Consider the following 12,686-nt stretch of genomic DNA (forward strand, 5'->3'; position numbering starts at 1 on the left):
CCGCTAATAGGTGGTACCTTGCTGCTCCATCTTCGACCTGACCTGCGGACTTGACATCACTGGAGTCAACTGGCTGCAGTTCCTGTTTTTCCATACCTCTTTGATGTGGTCTGTTCCTCCGTCATCGCCAACATAACATGTTCTCAGCTAACCCCAACAACTAGGTCAAATTTATCCACTCAAGATTTTTGGATTCAAGCCTTGTAGAAGAGATTACAAGACGATATCTTTCACTGACCCCCATTGACATCAGCATATCGTGTCTGGGGTCGGCGCATGATGACACCATCTATTGACCCTGTGCCTCCATCACTCAAAGGACTTTAGAGAGCAGGCGGACAAGTTATTTTTGAATAAGGCATGTAGGGAGAGACCCAAGTGCTCGCCCTCTCGTACAGAAAAGTTGCCTTCCTGGGAACATTCTGCTAAGAGACAAAAAAGGCAGCACTATAGGAAGAAGTCTTCTTCCTCCAGAAAAAGGTTTTGCTCTCTGGACCCTTCAGAGTCTCAGTGTTGTTCCCAGATGCCAGACTCTCCCTCATCATTGGACAAGACTCTCGCATCAGAAAAGATGAGACTGGAGTTTCCTGGTCCATTTGCCAACCTTGTTCAGGAAATACATCTTGGAATGCTGGTTATCTTCAGGACTGTGTTGCCACCACCTGGCCTCCTCCCCAGGAGAGAGGCTGGGCTTGGTGACTCTGGCAGCTCTTATCCAGATGCCTCCCAATGTCACATCTCCATAGACTCCAACACTGTGGACTATGTTGAACCTGGCTAATGTGATATCCCACATTTGCATGGGCCTTTCTGCATCAAGGTTCATTATTTTGTTTTATGTATGAATTCTTTTATTGATAAAATTAAGAACTGAGAATTAACAGCAAATACAGTGACATGCTGTTTCAGCTTATACCCAAAAAAAGATACAAATACTGATTGTGATACACGCACCAACAGCAAACAATACTTATGAATAATAATTAAGAGAGGTCGAAAAAGAAAGTGGGAGATGTGAGAGTAAGCTGTAGAAGGAAGAAAGTAAAGAGAGGAAGGGAAGAACAGAGAAAAAGAAGGTAAGAAAGACGGAAAATACAGCGTAGGGAAGAAAGAAGGGTAGGGCAGTGTAGTGAGTATAATCATGGTAATGAGGAAGAAGCAAACATCTAAGTGAACGAAGGGAGAAGGACAGGGGGCATCTTGCAAAAAGGGGGATCATATAAGAAGAAAAATATCAGCTTGGTTAGTTTTAATATTCAGCGTTATGAGCCCCTCCCTCAATGCTGGGCTCAGATTCAGATGCCTTGGCTATGCTATGGAAGACAAAGACTATGGCCGAACAGAGGATGGATAACTCCTGCCTTCTTATAATACAGGTGTTGGTACATATCTGCACTTACAAAATGACAGTGGAGTGGATACGTCGCTAGCAGGTGGCATTCTCTATCCCACTGGCCCCACCTCAGATGAAGAAGCCTTGGAAATGCTTTTACCTTCAGGAGAAGTGAAATCAAACATTGTGACAGAGACGTTACTTGTGTTTGATGATGCCCTCCCAGAGCCTCCCATAGCTGCATGGGAGAAGACCTTTTCAGGTCCAGCAGTCAAGACCGATTACCCTGTGTCGTAGATCCGCTCCAGGTGTTCTACACTTTTTTGTTCTTTCCCCATCACTATAGAGAGTGGTTGTTCAGACATAGTCATTGAAACAGAATGCCAGTGCCTTTCCAAAGGCACACCCGGACAGGAAATCCCAGAAAAGGAAATCCCAGAAACGTGATGCCTTAGTGAGAAAAATGTTTACCTCGCAGTTTGGCACTCTGCAGTGCTAATGACTCCTGCCTTCTAGGCCAATATCTTCATACTTTGTAGGAGCTGGCAAAACACAGTTTTTAAAGCCAGACCATATGAAAAAAAAAGTTCTGTATGATGTTCTGAATGCCTCAAAGTAGATCTTAAAGTGTGGCCTAGATTCTGCGAACATCGTTCAATATGTGAACAAGGCTAGCATGCTGCGTCAGCATTCCTGGTTGCATTCCACTGGCTTCTCTGGAAAATCCAAGCTACACTTACTGACATTTCCTTTGACAGTGAGTGTCTTCTTGTAGAGGCTGACCCCTCCCTATGACACTTCAAGAACAGCAGGTCTGCAACTCACACCTTAGTCTCCCCACAGTTCTACAAGCAGTTCTGCAAGTTCTGTGGTTACTATACAGCAGTACAGGTGCTTCAGAGACAGCCGTACCACTCATTTCACAGCCAAAGTGGATCTAGAGGACAACATCACAAGCCGCATCAGCAGATCCAGCCTCCAGCATCATTTGCAGGTTCTGCCACTTATAAACCCCTCTAATTCCTTCCCTTCTCCGCACTATCTTCCGGTGGAAGGGAGACTCTCATATTTTGTCATCAATCGGGCAAAGGTCACAACAGATTGCTAGGTCATCCAGGTAATTCCCAGTGGCTACATCTTTCCCTTCTTCTCCCCACCACTACATTCCTTCAGGTGTGGTACTTTTAATTGAGATGAAGGCCTTGCTTCCTCCGTAGAGGATCAAAGATATTCAGGTGATGAATTAGATTTTCTGTCGCCAATTTGGACCCTGCTCCAATAGGTTATACACTTGCTGGGCATCATGGCCTTTTGCATCCTGTTGGTGCCTCATGCAGGAAGGCAGATAAAATCCGCCAGTGAGCCCTGATGTGACCGTGCTTCAGCACTGGCAAAGCTTTTCCACTCCGTTTCAGATCTTCAGTGCATCTGGATCTGCACTGGTGGGTGGGCCCCTCCAAACTTGTGAAGGGCCGCCAATTTAGCCCACACCAGTAAAAGTTACTGTTGTCACAGCTGCAGTTTTGCTATGCGACAGTGCTCATCTGTGTGACAGCACGGTGAGGTTCTTTTGGACCACGCCAGAGCAAATCCCACACATAAATATTCTTGAGTTGCATGCAGTTGTCTCACTTTGCAGGCCTTTCTTCTTTCTGCCTTGAGAAACAACACCAAAGTTCTATTAGAGATTATCACTACTGTCAATTATAGCAACAGACAGGGTGGTGTGGGACCTTGGACCTTATGTAGGGAGGTAATTCACCTGTGGAGGTGAATGCAACAAAAGGAACCTGCCTGTTAGCGGCTCATCTTGCAGTCTCCATCGATGTGAGACCGGATGCACTAAGTCACCTCTCACTGAAGGTCCACAGGTGGGAGGTGCATCCCGACATGACTGAGGCAGGTGACTCCAGATAGGGGCCTGGATAGGGATCTCCATTTGAAAATCTCTTAGAAAAGACCCAGAACAACTAAGTGCCCTCACTTGACATACACTTCCCTCCTAATGGTTCTCTGGGGGATGTTTCAGGTTCACCTGGTCTCTGGGCCTGCTATGCATACATCCACTGATCCCACTTTTGTCCAAACTACTGCGTAAAGTGCAAGAGGATCAGGCACAGCTGTTTCTAACATTCCAGACTGAGTGAGGAGTATCTGGTACACTGATATGTTGCTACTTAACATTCAGCCACCTGCTCCCTACTTGAACACAGTGGACCTGTGTTTGTTGCAGGCTGGAGAGGGCCACAACCCCAGGCCACCATGCTTCAGTTGCATGCGTGGAATTCAGAGGTACCTTCCACAATTCTTTTTCCATCCTAATCAGGTCCCATAGGTCATCTTGGTGGCCAAGAAGTCTGCTACCAAATCTATCTGCACAGACCCCTGTAACAAGTGTATTCATTGTGAGTGAGAAAGGCGTTCGACCCTTTAATTCTCACCTTTCCAGAGTATTATGATTTGCATTGTTCTCTGCTCAGCTGGATATATCTATGGCTGGGATTAAAGGCTACCTGGCAGTAGTTTCTGCATTTATTTGTATACTTGACCAACGTCCCCTGCTTATGTCCCTACTAGTAGCGTGGTTTCTTAAAGTTTTGCTTTACTTGCTAACTCCCACTGTGGTTCATGTGCTTCAGTTGGATTTGTACCTTGTATTAACTTTCATGATGGCATCTACATTTAAGCCAATACACAGTTCGCTGGTTCAGCGTCTTACTCTAAAGACAGTTCTGTTGGCAGTAATTAATTCTGCTCGTAGACTTGGAGAACTTCAGGCTCTTCCAGTTCATTCACCCTTCACAGTATCTACCTGGATGAGATGGAGTTCGTACAAGCCCATCTGTCTTATCCAAGGTTGTTTCAGCTTTTCATATGGTACAGTCTGTCACTGTTCCATCTTCTTTCCTCCTCCACATCCAGTTAGGGTGGTGGAACGTCTGCATAGGCTGGATCCCAGGCCTTGGTATGATACTACACTGACCACATGTGACAGGACAGTTGATGATCAGCACTTTGTGGGCTTCGCTGGAGCAGAGGCCAATGAGGTCATGAAGCACATCATTTTGTGCTTGGGTCCTCTTCCACATCAAGATTTGCTCGAGGAGAAAGATCCTCTGTTGGGCATCCGTGCTTATTTCACAGGAGCCATGGTTGCTTCCATTGCTCTTTCTGGAGGTGTCCCAGTAACCAACAACTGCAGGGATTGTACGTGGTCATCCTTCTTCTATATACTTCTGCCAAGCATGGAGTAAATCACTACTTTGCCTGCGCTATGTTGTATGACTGCCTTAGTTAACAGACATTACCAAATCTGTCCTCCGACGGAGGTTCAACTTTTCGTGAGGAATCTGCATGAAGATGTATCCATCAGTAGGAAAAGTTACTTACAACAATATTTCTCATGGGTACATAATCTTCCTGCAGATTCCACAGCACCCTCCCTCCTCCCTAATGAGTGAGTGTTATGATTATCATTACTTGCTTTATTTGATAATGTTGTTAATCAAGGGGGCACCAAGAAAGATTCAGGAACTGACGCAAGGATGACGGTTGCTGCTAATATACTATAGTGATATCACATGCTGGAGTGTGATTTGTAGCTGGAATAATATGACCGTGCTGGAAAGTCACAGCTAGGGAAAAGTGTTCCGGATCTACCAGGAGCCTTGGGGAGAATTCATAGGGTGATGAATTAACGGGAAGATTTTATATCCGCCAGAAATATTTTTACAGAGTAAGTAACTTTTTCATCTCTACCTCTTAGAGATTGTAATGCGCCCAAACGTTTTGCTTTTTCTGCTTCTCTGAGAGCAATGCACTGTTTCAAACACTGGTACCTGTGAACATTGCCTTGTGAGAGGTTGTGACCCGGAAATGGTCATAGTACTTTTACCTGTAGGATGACAATCGAGGCCTACAACACATCAGCAGAAACCAACGTGTCTGCCTGCTCCATTGGGGAGATTTTACAGTATCTCACAAGCTCTTTTGTGTGCCCTGTTTATGAAAGGCTAGGTTCTTATAACACACATCAGCACTTTCACGTCTTTTTAAAATCTGAACCCTGTATGTAGATGGTTTTAAAGTGTCTGTTTCTGAGAATGAAGCCTTGAATTGCTGCTGTAGGTTTTATGTGGTTGAGGCCAGCTCTTGCTATTCATCCCAGCTGAACATTCAGTGTTGTTTTAGTAAATAAACATTTTGCCTTATTGCATACAGGATCCTAGATATGCCTACACAGGAGTTGGGACTACCCGCGAATAGGAAATATGATATCGAAGCCTGGATGCCTGGCAGAGGAAAGTATGGAGAGGTGAGACAAACAGCTTTCACACTGGATAGGCCAATTGATGAGTAAGGTTAAGAAGAGGAAACCAAAACCATGACAATTGCAGTTGCATGTTCTACCAGCCAATTTAATCCCTGGTGCTCGTAGCTCATGGTGCAGGGTACCAGAACAGATCAGATGAGCCAAATGAACCACAGCATACTGTCCCCTGTTTTGAGTCTTTATTTAATGTGGTTTGTACAGTTCTTTACAAGACAATTTAATCAATTTAGCCATGACATTATATTGCAACAATTTAATTATTTTGCACTAACTGTGAAAGCATGACCTTGTGAAAGTGACACGACACTGTTGCACAAGACTATTAGTTGGTCAGTGGAAAAAAGCACTAGTTTTAAAAAATGTGTTGGCAGTCGAAGAATATCAGATTCTGACAGGGCTGTGGTGCTGCTGCAGGAATCCCGAGGACAATTGGTTGGGACTGCAGACAAGTGGGGAGGGTATTGGGCTATCATGCTACCCTAAAAGAAACATTCCGAAACTATTTAGTATCCCACATTCATTTATCACTGCAAGATACCCTCTCAGGCAGAGGGAGGAAAGCTCTTAATTGCTAGCAATATGTGTCCTTTGGTGCAGCCATGCAACCTCTGGATTGCAGTGGCAGAACTCTGATGCTGCATAGAACAGGTGTTAGATTGTCTGTGTCAGACACTCAGGACATATTTTTTAATAAGGCCGTTCATTTTTTCCTCATCAGATCTCCAGTGCATCCAACTGCACTGATTACCAAAGCCGGCGTTTGAACATCATGTACCATGGAGCATCTGGGGATCTTCGATACGCGTATACTGTAAGCAAGCTTCCAGAACCCTGGCATGGGAGAAGGATCAGGCGGCACAGTGGGGGGTGGGTATGGGACATAGAGCATGAATGAAGTGAGGGAAGTGGTGACTCCTGTATGAACACACCTTTACACAAACTCACACTTGTGACTGCCCATTATCACTTAATCTTGCTGCTTTTGTGAATGTCCTTGCTGTTTTCTGCCTCTTCAAGTAGCCTATCTGTGCTATGTAACTCCTGTTGACCACATTCTCACTGCCTTCTTTCTCCACAGGTGAATGGGACCGCGTGTGCTGTCCCCCGCATGATAATTGCAATTCTTGAATCCAACCAGTTGAAGGTGAGTCCGTCTGAATGTTTGTGGCTTTTAGTGATCACTGAAAAGCCCACATAACAGCTGTGCATCAGGGTTTCAAGACTGTAGGATTTTCATTGAATCTAGCCTTTTTCCATGCACCCATAGTTTTACTGAACGCATTGCCATTGAACCATTATGGCCTATGTCTTTTATTTGTTTTTTCCCAGCGCTAGGGATTGTTTGTGCCCCATCACCCCAGCTCGCTAGGAAGGTTCTTTGTGTGCTTAGCCCTATGATGCTTCCTTGTTTTTCTGTAAAGTCTGTACCTTTCATGGTTCTGAAAAACGCTGTTGACCTTGATTTTTATTTCAGTAGCAGAGGTAAATGTGCCCTTTTTCATTAGTTATTGTCTGCCATTTAGAGCAGAAGGTACATCTAATTGTCTTGTATTGAATTTATATGTTTAAACAAAGCATGTGTGGGCTTGCAAGGACATTTGTCACCATAGTTCGAGACAGCAGCAGTATGGAGGAATTGTATGCTAGGCTGCAGAGCAAAAACTGTTCTTCTATTTTGTGATTTCCTTGGCCTTTCTGTCTCAGAAGCTGTAATGGACTACACATGTTTTCTACCATGCCACCTCTCTAACAAAAGCAAAACCAACAGTTGATGGACAGAATGCAGAACAATGTCATACATTCACCCCAGTACAGAGATCTGGGCCTAAATCCATCGTTTCTTTGCACTCCACACCACCCCAGTTCAGACATGGCCATATGCAAATCAGCCTTGACCCTGTGCCTCATGGGAACAGTCCAGCCCGAACTGCCAAGCCATGTCTTTCCTGGACCGGAATCAAGCATCCTAGGACCGGTTTCTGGCTATCAGCCGTCTTCAGCCAGGATAGCTTGACTCATGAAAGAACAACCATCATTTTTGTTGTTCATGCCTTCCACAGGAGCATAAGGAGAAGAAATGCTCAGCTTACCATCTGTTTGTGTCTAAGATTATCAGGCTTATTTTCATAGATTGTTCTTTGCGAGAGCTGTGAAGAAATTAATTTCATTTCATAAAACTTTATTCGGTTTTACAATGTGAAAACCATAAAAGTCACAGTATATATACACATCTCATAACAGAAATACATTCAAAAAGTTAACAGTGTAAGTAAGTGGCTCTATATGTACTGGACCAAAGTAAGGTACAGTGTGTATGGAGTCCCCAATTCCCAGAGGTATAACAGAGGTTAAAGTCAGATCTGACCTTACTCTCTAATGTGGTAGCTTGGTCGAGCAGTAAGGCAGTATCAGAGGACAGTGTAAAGCATTTGTTGTACACACTCAGTCAGCAAAAGGTTTCACACACTCAAAAACTGAACCCTAGGCCAATTGTTTTTCTATCAAAAGATATAGTTGTTTTATTTTAGAACCAACAGGTATCAAAATATATTTTTCTCAATATGAGTGACTTTGGGTAATTAGTTTGCAGACAGGCAATAGACTTAGTAAGTACAATAGTTACTGGGGTTGCAATAGGCAACACAATTCTAAACACAATTTAACATTGAGCTCAATGGGTTTTTCTATAAATATGCAATAGATTACTTTCAGGATTACTTTACCAACCACGGGACTGGATCCTGGATTCAGTCCCGAGACCTAAGCTGTTAACAGTTAAGTAAAAGCGTTTTGGTTACAGTTGTACTTTTTAAAGGATATTAATGTATTTTCAAAGTTGACACTTAGAAACTTTTCAGAGAAAAACTAGCAATGTTATCCTATGAAAGGAAATTCAAGTCACAGGTAAAGTAGGTTCTCGTTACTTTTGTAATCCAGTACTGGACTCCTAGATCCAGCACTGGGACCTCTACCTAAGACAGGTAAGTATTTACGTTTCAGCAGTTGGTATGATTTTTAAGGAATATTTGAAATTTGCAAAAATCGACACTTAGAAGAAATTTCAGAGAAAAACAGTCAATGGTTTCCTATCGAAGAAAATGCAGGTAACTGGTAAGTACAGTTAAGGTTACTTTCACGGTTTAGCAATGAACTAGAAAGTACAGCACTGGCTTCTCTCCTGATCCCAGGAGAGTATTTCGGAAATCGTTATTCGGCTGATTTTAGAGGAATATTTTAAAGTTGCAAAAATCGAAACTTAGAAGAAATTTCAGTGAAAACTAGGCAATGTTAGACTATGGAAGGACAGTGAGTTATCTGCTTTCAGGTGAGTACTCGACTGGTGAGGTTAAGGTTCTGAACATAGACAGGTGGCCAGAGATGCCATTTGGGTTTTGATTTCAACACAGTTTTAGGGAAGGAACACAGGCCCTGGGCACCTGATTGGCAGGAGCCCAGGACACACTCAGTCAAAGCACATCAGCAGTTCAGCAAAAAGTGGAGGCATACCAATGCAAAAAAGATGCCACTTTCTCACAAACAGTACATAGCCATAAAACAAAAAAGGTTACGAATAAGATATGACAAGTGCGATAAATATATTTCTGTACTTAAAACAGAGAACACACAAGAGACAAACCATGGGACTATGAGTACCTCCTCCCCCTAAAATAACCAATATTCCAGGCAGGCCCTGGTTCTCACCAAAGATTTCAGATAACCTACAAAGAAGATTATACAGTCTGGTTTCAACAGCTGCAAATACAAAAGTGCTGGGCGAACCAGATTAAAGTTAAGCCTCTTTAAAAGGGGGAGTAAAAAATGTCTCCAAGGTACTTCATAGAATTTGCAGAGGTACATGAAGTGTAGCAAATCCTGTGTAGACAAGTTGTCGCAGCCACAGGGTGCTAACACCTGTCCTCTGCTACACCCTTTCGGAACAGCAATTAAAAGATGGAAAAAATCGAGGCGAAACCTGGACAGTAAAAACCGCTCATAGGGGGTCAGTGTTCCCAAAAGGTATGGCTCGGTCAGTGGGTGGGTTTTTAGGGTCAGAAATTTACAGACGCTTGGTTTGCATAGTTCCGGTTCATCTCTTTCTAGCTTCCTGGTGCAAATAAATGCTTTCTTGCCCAGTTCCACGTCCTTTTTTATTATGGTTGAAAGTTTTAAAAAGTGTTCTGGGTGACACAACTTTGTAAAGCGACCTCTAACATACTTCAACCATGGAATTCTGGATATATGTTCCTGGGTCATACAGTCCGTTAGAATCTGCTGGTTGAGTTTTAGCTCCTTGTTTGGCCAGCACTGAAGCCAAAACACCAGGGGATGCAAGGCAAGAGTATCACATAAAAAAGGCCCCCCCAGTTCTTCATGAGCTATCAGGTTCGATATACCGGTTGGCATTCCCAGCAGGCGCTTTAGAAAGTTATTCTCTACCACCTGCAGCACATTTGCTGTGGTATACCCCAAGACTTCACTACCATAACATGCAGTTGACACACCCTTAGCCTGATAAATTTTCAGCATGGCTGCAACTGGGCGCTTGCCCATCTTAGCAGAAAAGCCGAAAATAGCGGCAGTTGTTCGGATGAGCTACCCCTTTTTCCTTAGAATAAGTTGCCCCACTTCAGACGATCATCCAACAGGACCCCCAGGTATGAAAAAACTGAAGTTGTGGGGACCTTAGCAGTACCTACGGAAAAATAATACTTTTTCGTGGGACGCGCCCCTACCTGCAAAACATAGAATTTTGCATTATTGATCGCTAAGTCACGGGACCTCATAAAATTCAAGAATGCATCTAATAGAGACTGGAGTCCTCTAGCGGTTCTCGATATCAGGACAGAGTCATCCGCATACAGGAGGACGGGGAGACCCCGGCGACCCACATGCGAAAAATTGGCCCCCGTGGCTACCAAGGCTCCTTCAAGATCATTGATGTATAGGTTAAACAGGAAGGGGCCAAAATACAGCCCTGCCTCACCCCTCTTTAAATATTGAAATCCCTGGAAACCCGAAGATCCTGTGCATATCTGCTGTTTTCCATAGTATCCCTTTGCAGATCTATTAGAAAGTCCACGATAGGGTCTCCACCCCCATGGCCCTCATTGACTGCCACAATTTGACCCGGTTTACACAGTCAAACGCAGAGGAAAGGTCCATGAAGGCCATGTAGATCGTACCTGGGCGGGCCATCAAGTACTTGCCAAGGATCAGATAAAGGTTTAAACATTGGGCCATAGTAGACCTCCCTGCACGAAACCCATATTGAGTGTCAGCGCTAATGTTGTGCTCCTCTGCCCATAAAGATAATCTTTGCAGTAGTACCCCACACACCACCTTAGTTACAGAGTCAATGAGAGAAATAGGTCGGTAGCAGTGCGTACTGTTTCGTCCCCCTTTTCGAACACTGGCACAATAGTGGAGATGGCCCAGGATTCGGGCTACTGTTCCTGGCCACTCCATTCAATACAGCCACCAGGATCTGGGCCTAAAAGGAAGGATCCGATTTGTAAAGGTCCGGCGGAATTCCGTCCAGTCCAGGAGCCTTATTACAGGTTAGGCCCGCAATTCCCACCTCTACCTCTGTTAACTCAAAGACCAGATAGTCAGTGTTTGTTGCCTGGGGTGACTGGTCGTGGTGACCCATAGAACCCTTGAACATGTATTGAAAGTGGGCCACCCATTCTTCTTCTGTGATGTGGGAGCCTAGGGTATAGCCTGTATCTTTGGAGAACAGAGGTCTGTTGATATTGCCCCAAAACCGTGTGCCATTCCTTAAAGTACTCGACTCTAACAGCTCCATCCATGCCGTCTACTTCAGAGCTCTCTTACGGGTAGCTAGGGCCTGCTTGTATCCTGAACGACAAGCCTGTGTGAATGGGTGGTTTCTCGGAACAGCTTTCAAGGCCTCCTTTAACTTATGTGCTGCCAGGGAGCAAGAGGAATCAAACCATCTTGGGTTTGAATTAAATACCTTACAAGCTGGAGCCCTTAAGAGTTCCCCTGCATTACGTGAGATGGAGCTGAAAGCATTGAGAACATCCCTTGGTAGACTCTCCGGTTGGACACATAGGGCAAGTTCAGCTACACAAGAGTCTCTCACCTCCCTGTAGAAAGCCTCTGGGTCGATCTGGGACCATTTAAGGCGGCGCCCACCGTCTATAGGTCTTGGAGTTCCTAGTACCCTTCCCCTAGATTTGCTGGATAGAAATACACCGCAAAGGTATGCACAAAGGGTTTGTGATCACTGTAACTGCTGTCCTTGATGGTAAACCTCTGAAAATGGGACTGGGAGGAGGAAGAAATTAAAATATGGTCTATAAAAGACCCGGTACCTCTCCCTTTGAAAGTAGGAGTCAGGGTTTTACAGTTTGGGGCAGAGGGACATTAGTGTCAATAAGTCAAATTCATTGACTAGGTTGTTTTAATACATCCCCCTGTGTTGAGTGCTCAAAGTGAAATTCAATTCTTCAAGAGTGGTTTCCATTGCCTCAGTTGGGCCAAAATAGAATAGATAACTCGCAGGAAAGAACAACTATTCTCTTATTATTTCTGAATTGATGACTAGAACAACTGGACCTCTTCCTCCAAGATGTCTTAGGTCTTCACCATTGATAAATATCAGCATCCCTTCTAAACCATTGTCAACCCATATCTCAGACAAGACTCCGGACTTGACACAGCCATCTTGAAAGATAGATGTGTTCTTTCAACATTAATGAATTTGAAATCGCGCAAATTCTTAATGTCTGCCTCAAAATCAAGAAGGATTTGCTGCAGGAGGCTCTGTCAATGTTAAACACAGAGTCAGTGCAGCTGTCCTGTGAAGTCTTAAGATTTTTTTTTTAAAACCCTCGAGCAGCATAACAAAATCAGATACTGAAACAACAATCAGAGCCAGCTTGAACTCTTTGCTGTCAATGATGTCATCTGTCCACATGAAGAGCACGGTTCCGCTCCAACATCTATCTTTGTCATTGACCTACTCTGTCAAATCTATGAAAACAAGCTTAAGGG

The 12,686-nt window shown here is 44.1% G+C and overlaps 1 protein-coding gene across 2 annotated transcripts in view; it reads left to right on the top strand.

Annotated features, from left to right (window-relative positions):
- The window catches only part of SARS2 (seryl-tRNA synthetase 2, mitochondrial), a 197,457-nt gene that overhangs the window by 182,172 nt on the left and 2,599 nt on the right, over positions 1 to 12,686 (top strand). For both annotated transcript variants that reach the window (XM_078662238.1, XM_078662239.1), the window contains 3 exons: positions 5,555 to 5,648; positions 6,385 to 6,477; positions 6,745 to 6,810. In XM_078662238.1, the coding sequence (XP_078518364.1) occupies positions 5,555 to 5,648; positions 6,385 to 6,477; positions 6,745 to 6,810 (253 nt within the window). The remainder of the gene's footprint in view (positions 1 to 5,554; positions 5,649 to 6,384; positions 6,478 to 6,744; positions 6,811 to 12,686) is intronic.

This window comes from Lissotriton helveticus, chromosome 9 (assembly GCF_964261635.1).
Source record: "Lissotriton helveticus chromosome 9, aLisHel1.1, whole genome shotgun sequence".
Lineage (NCBI taxonomy): Eukaryota > Metazoa > Chordata > Amphibia > Caudata > Salamandridae > Lissotriton > Lissotriton helveticus.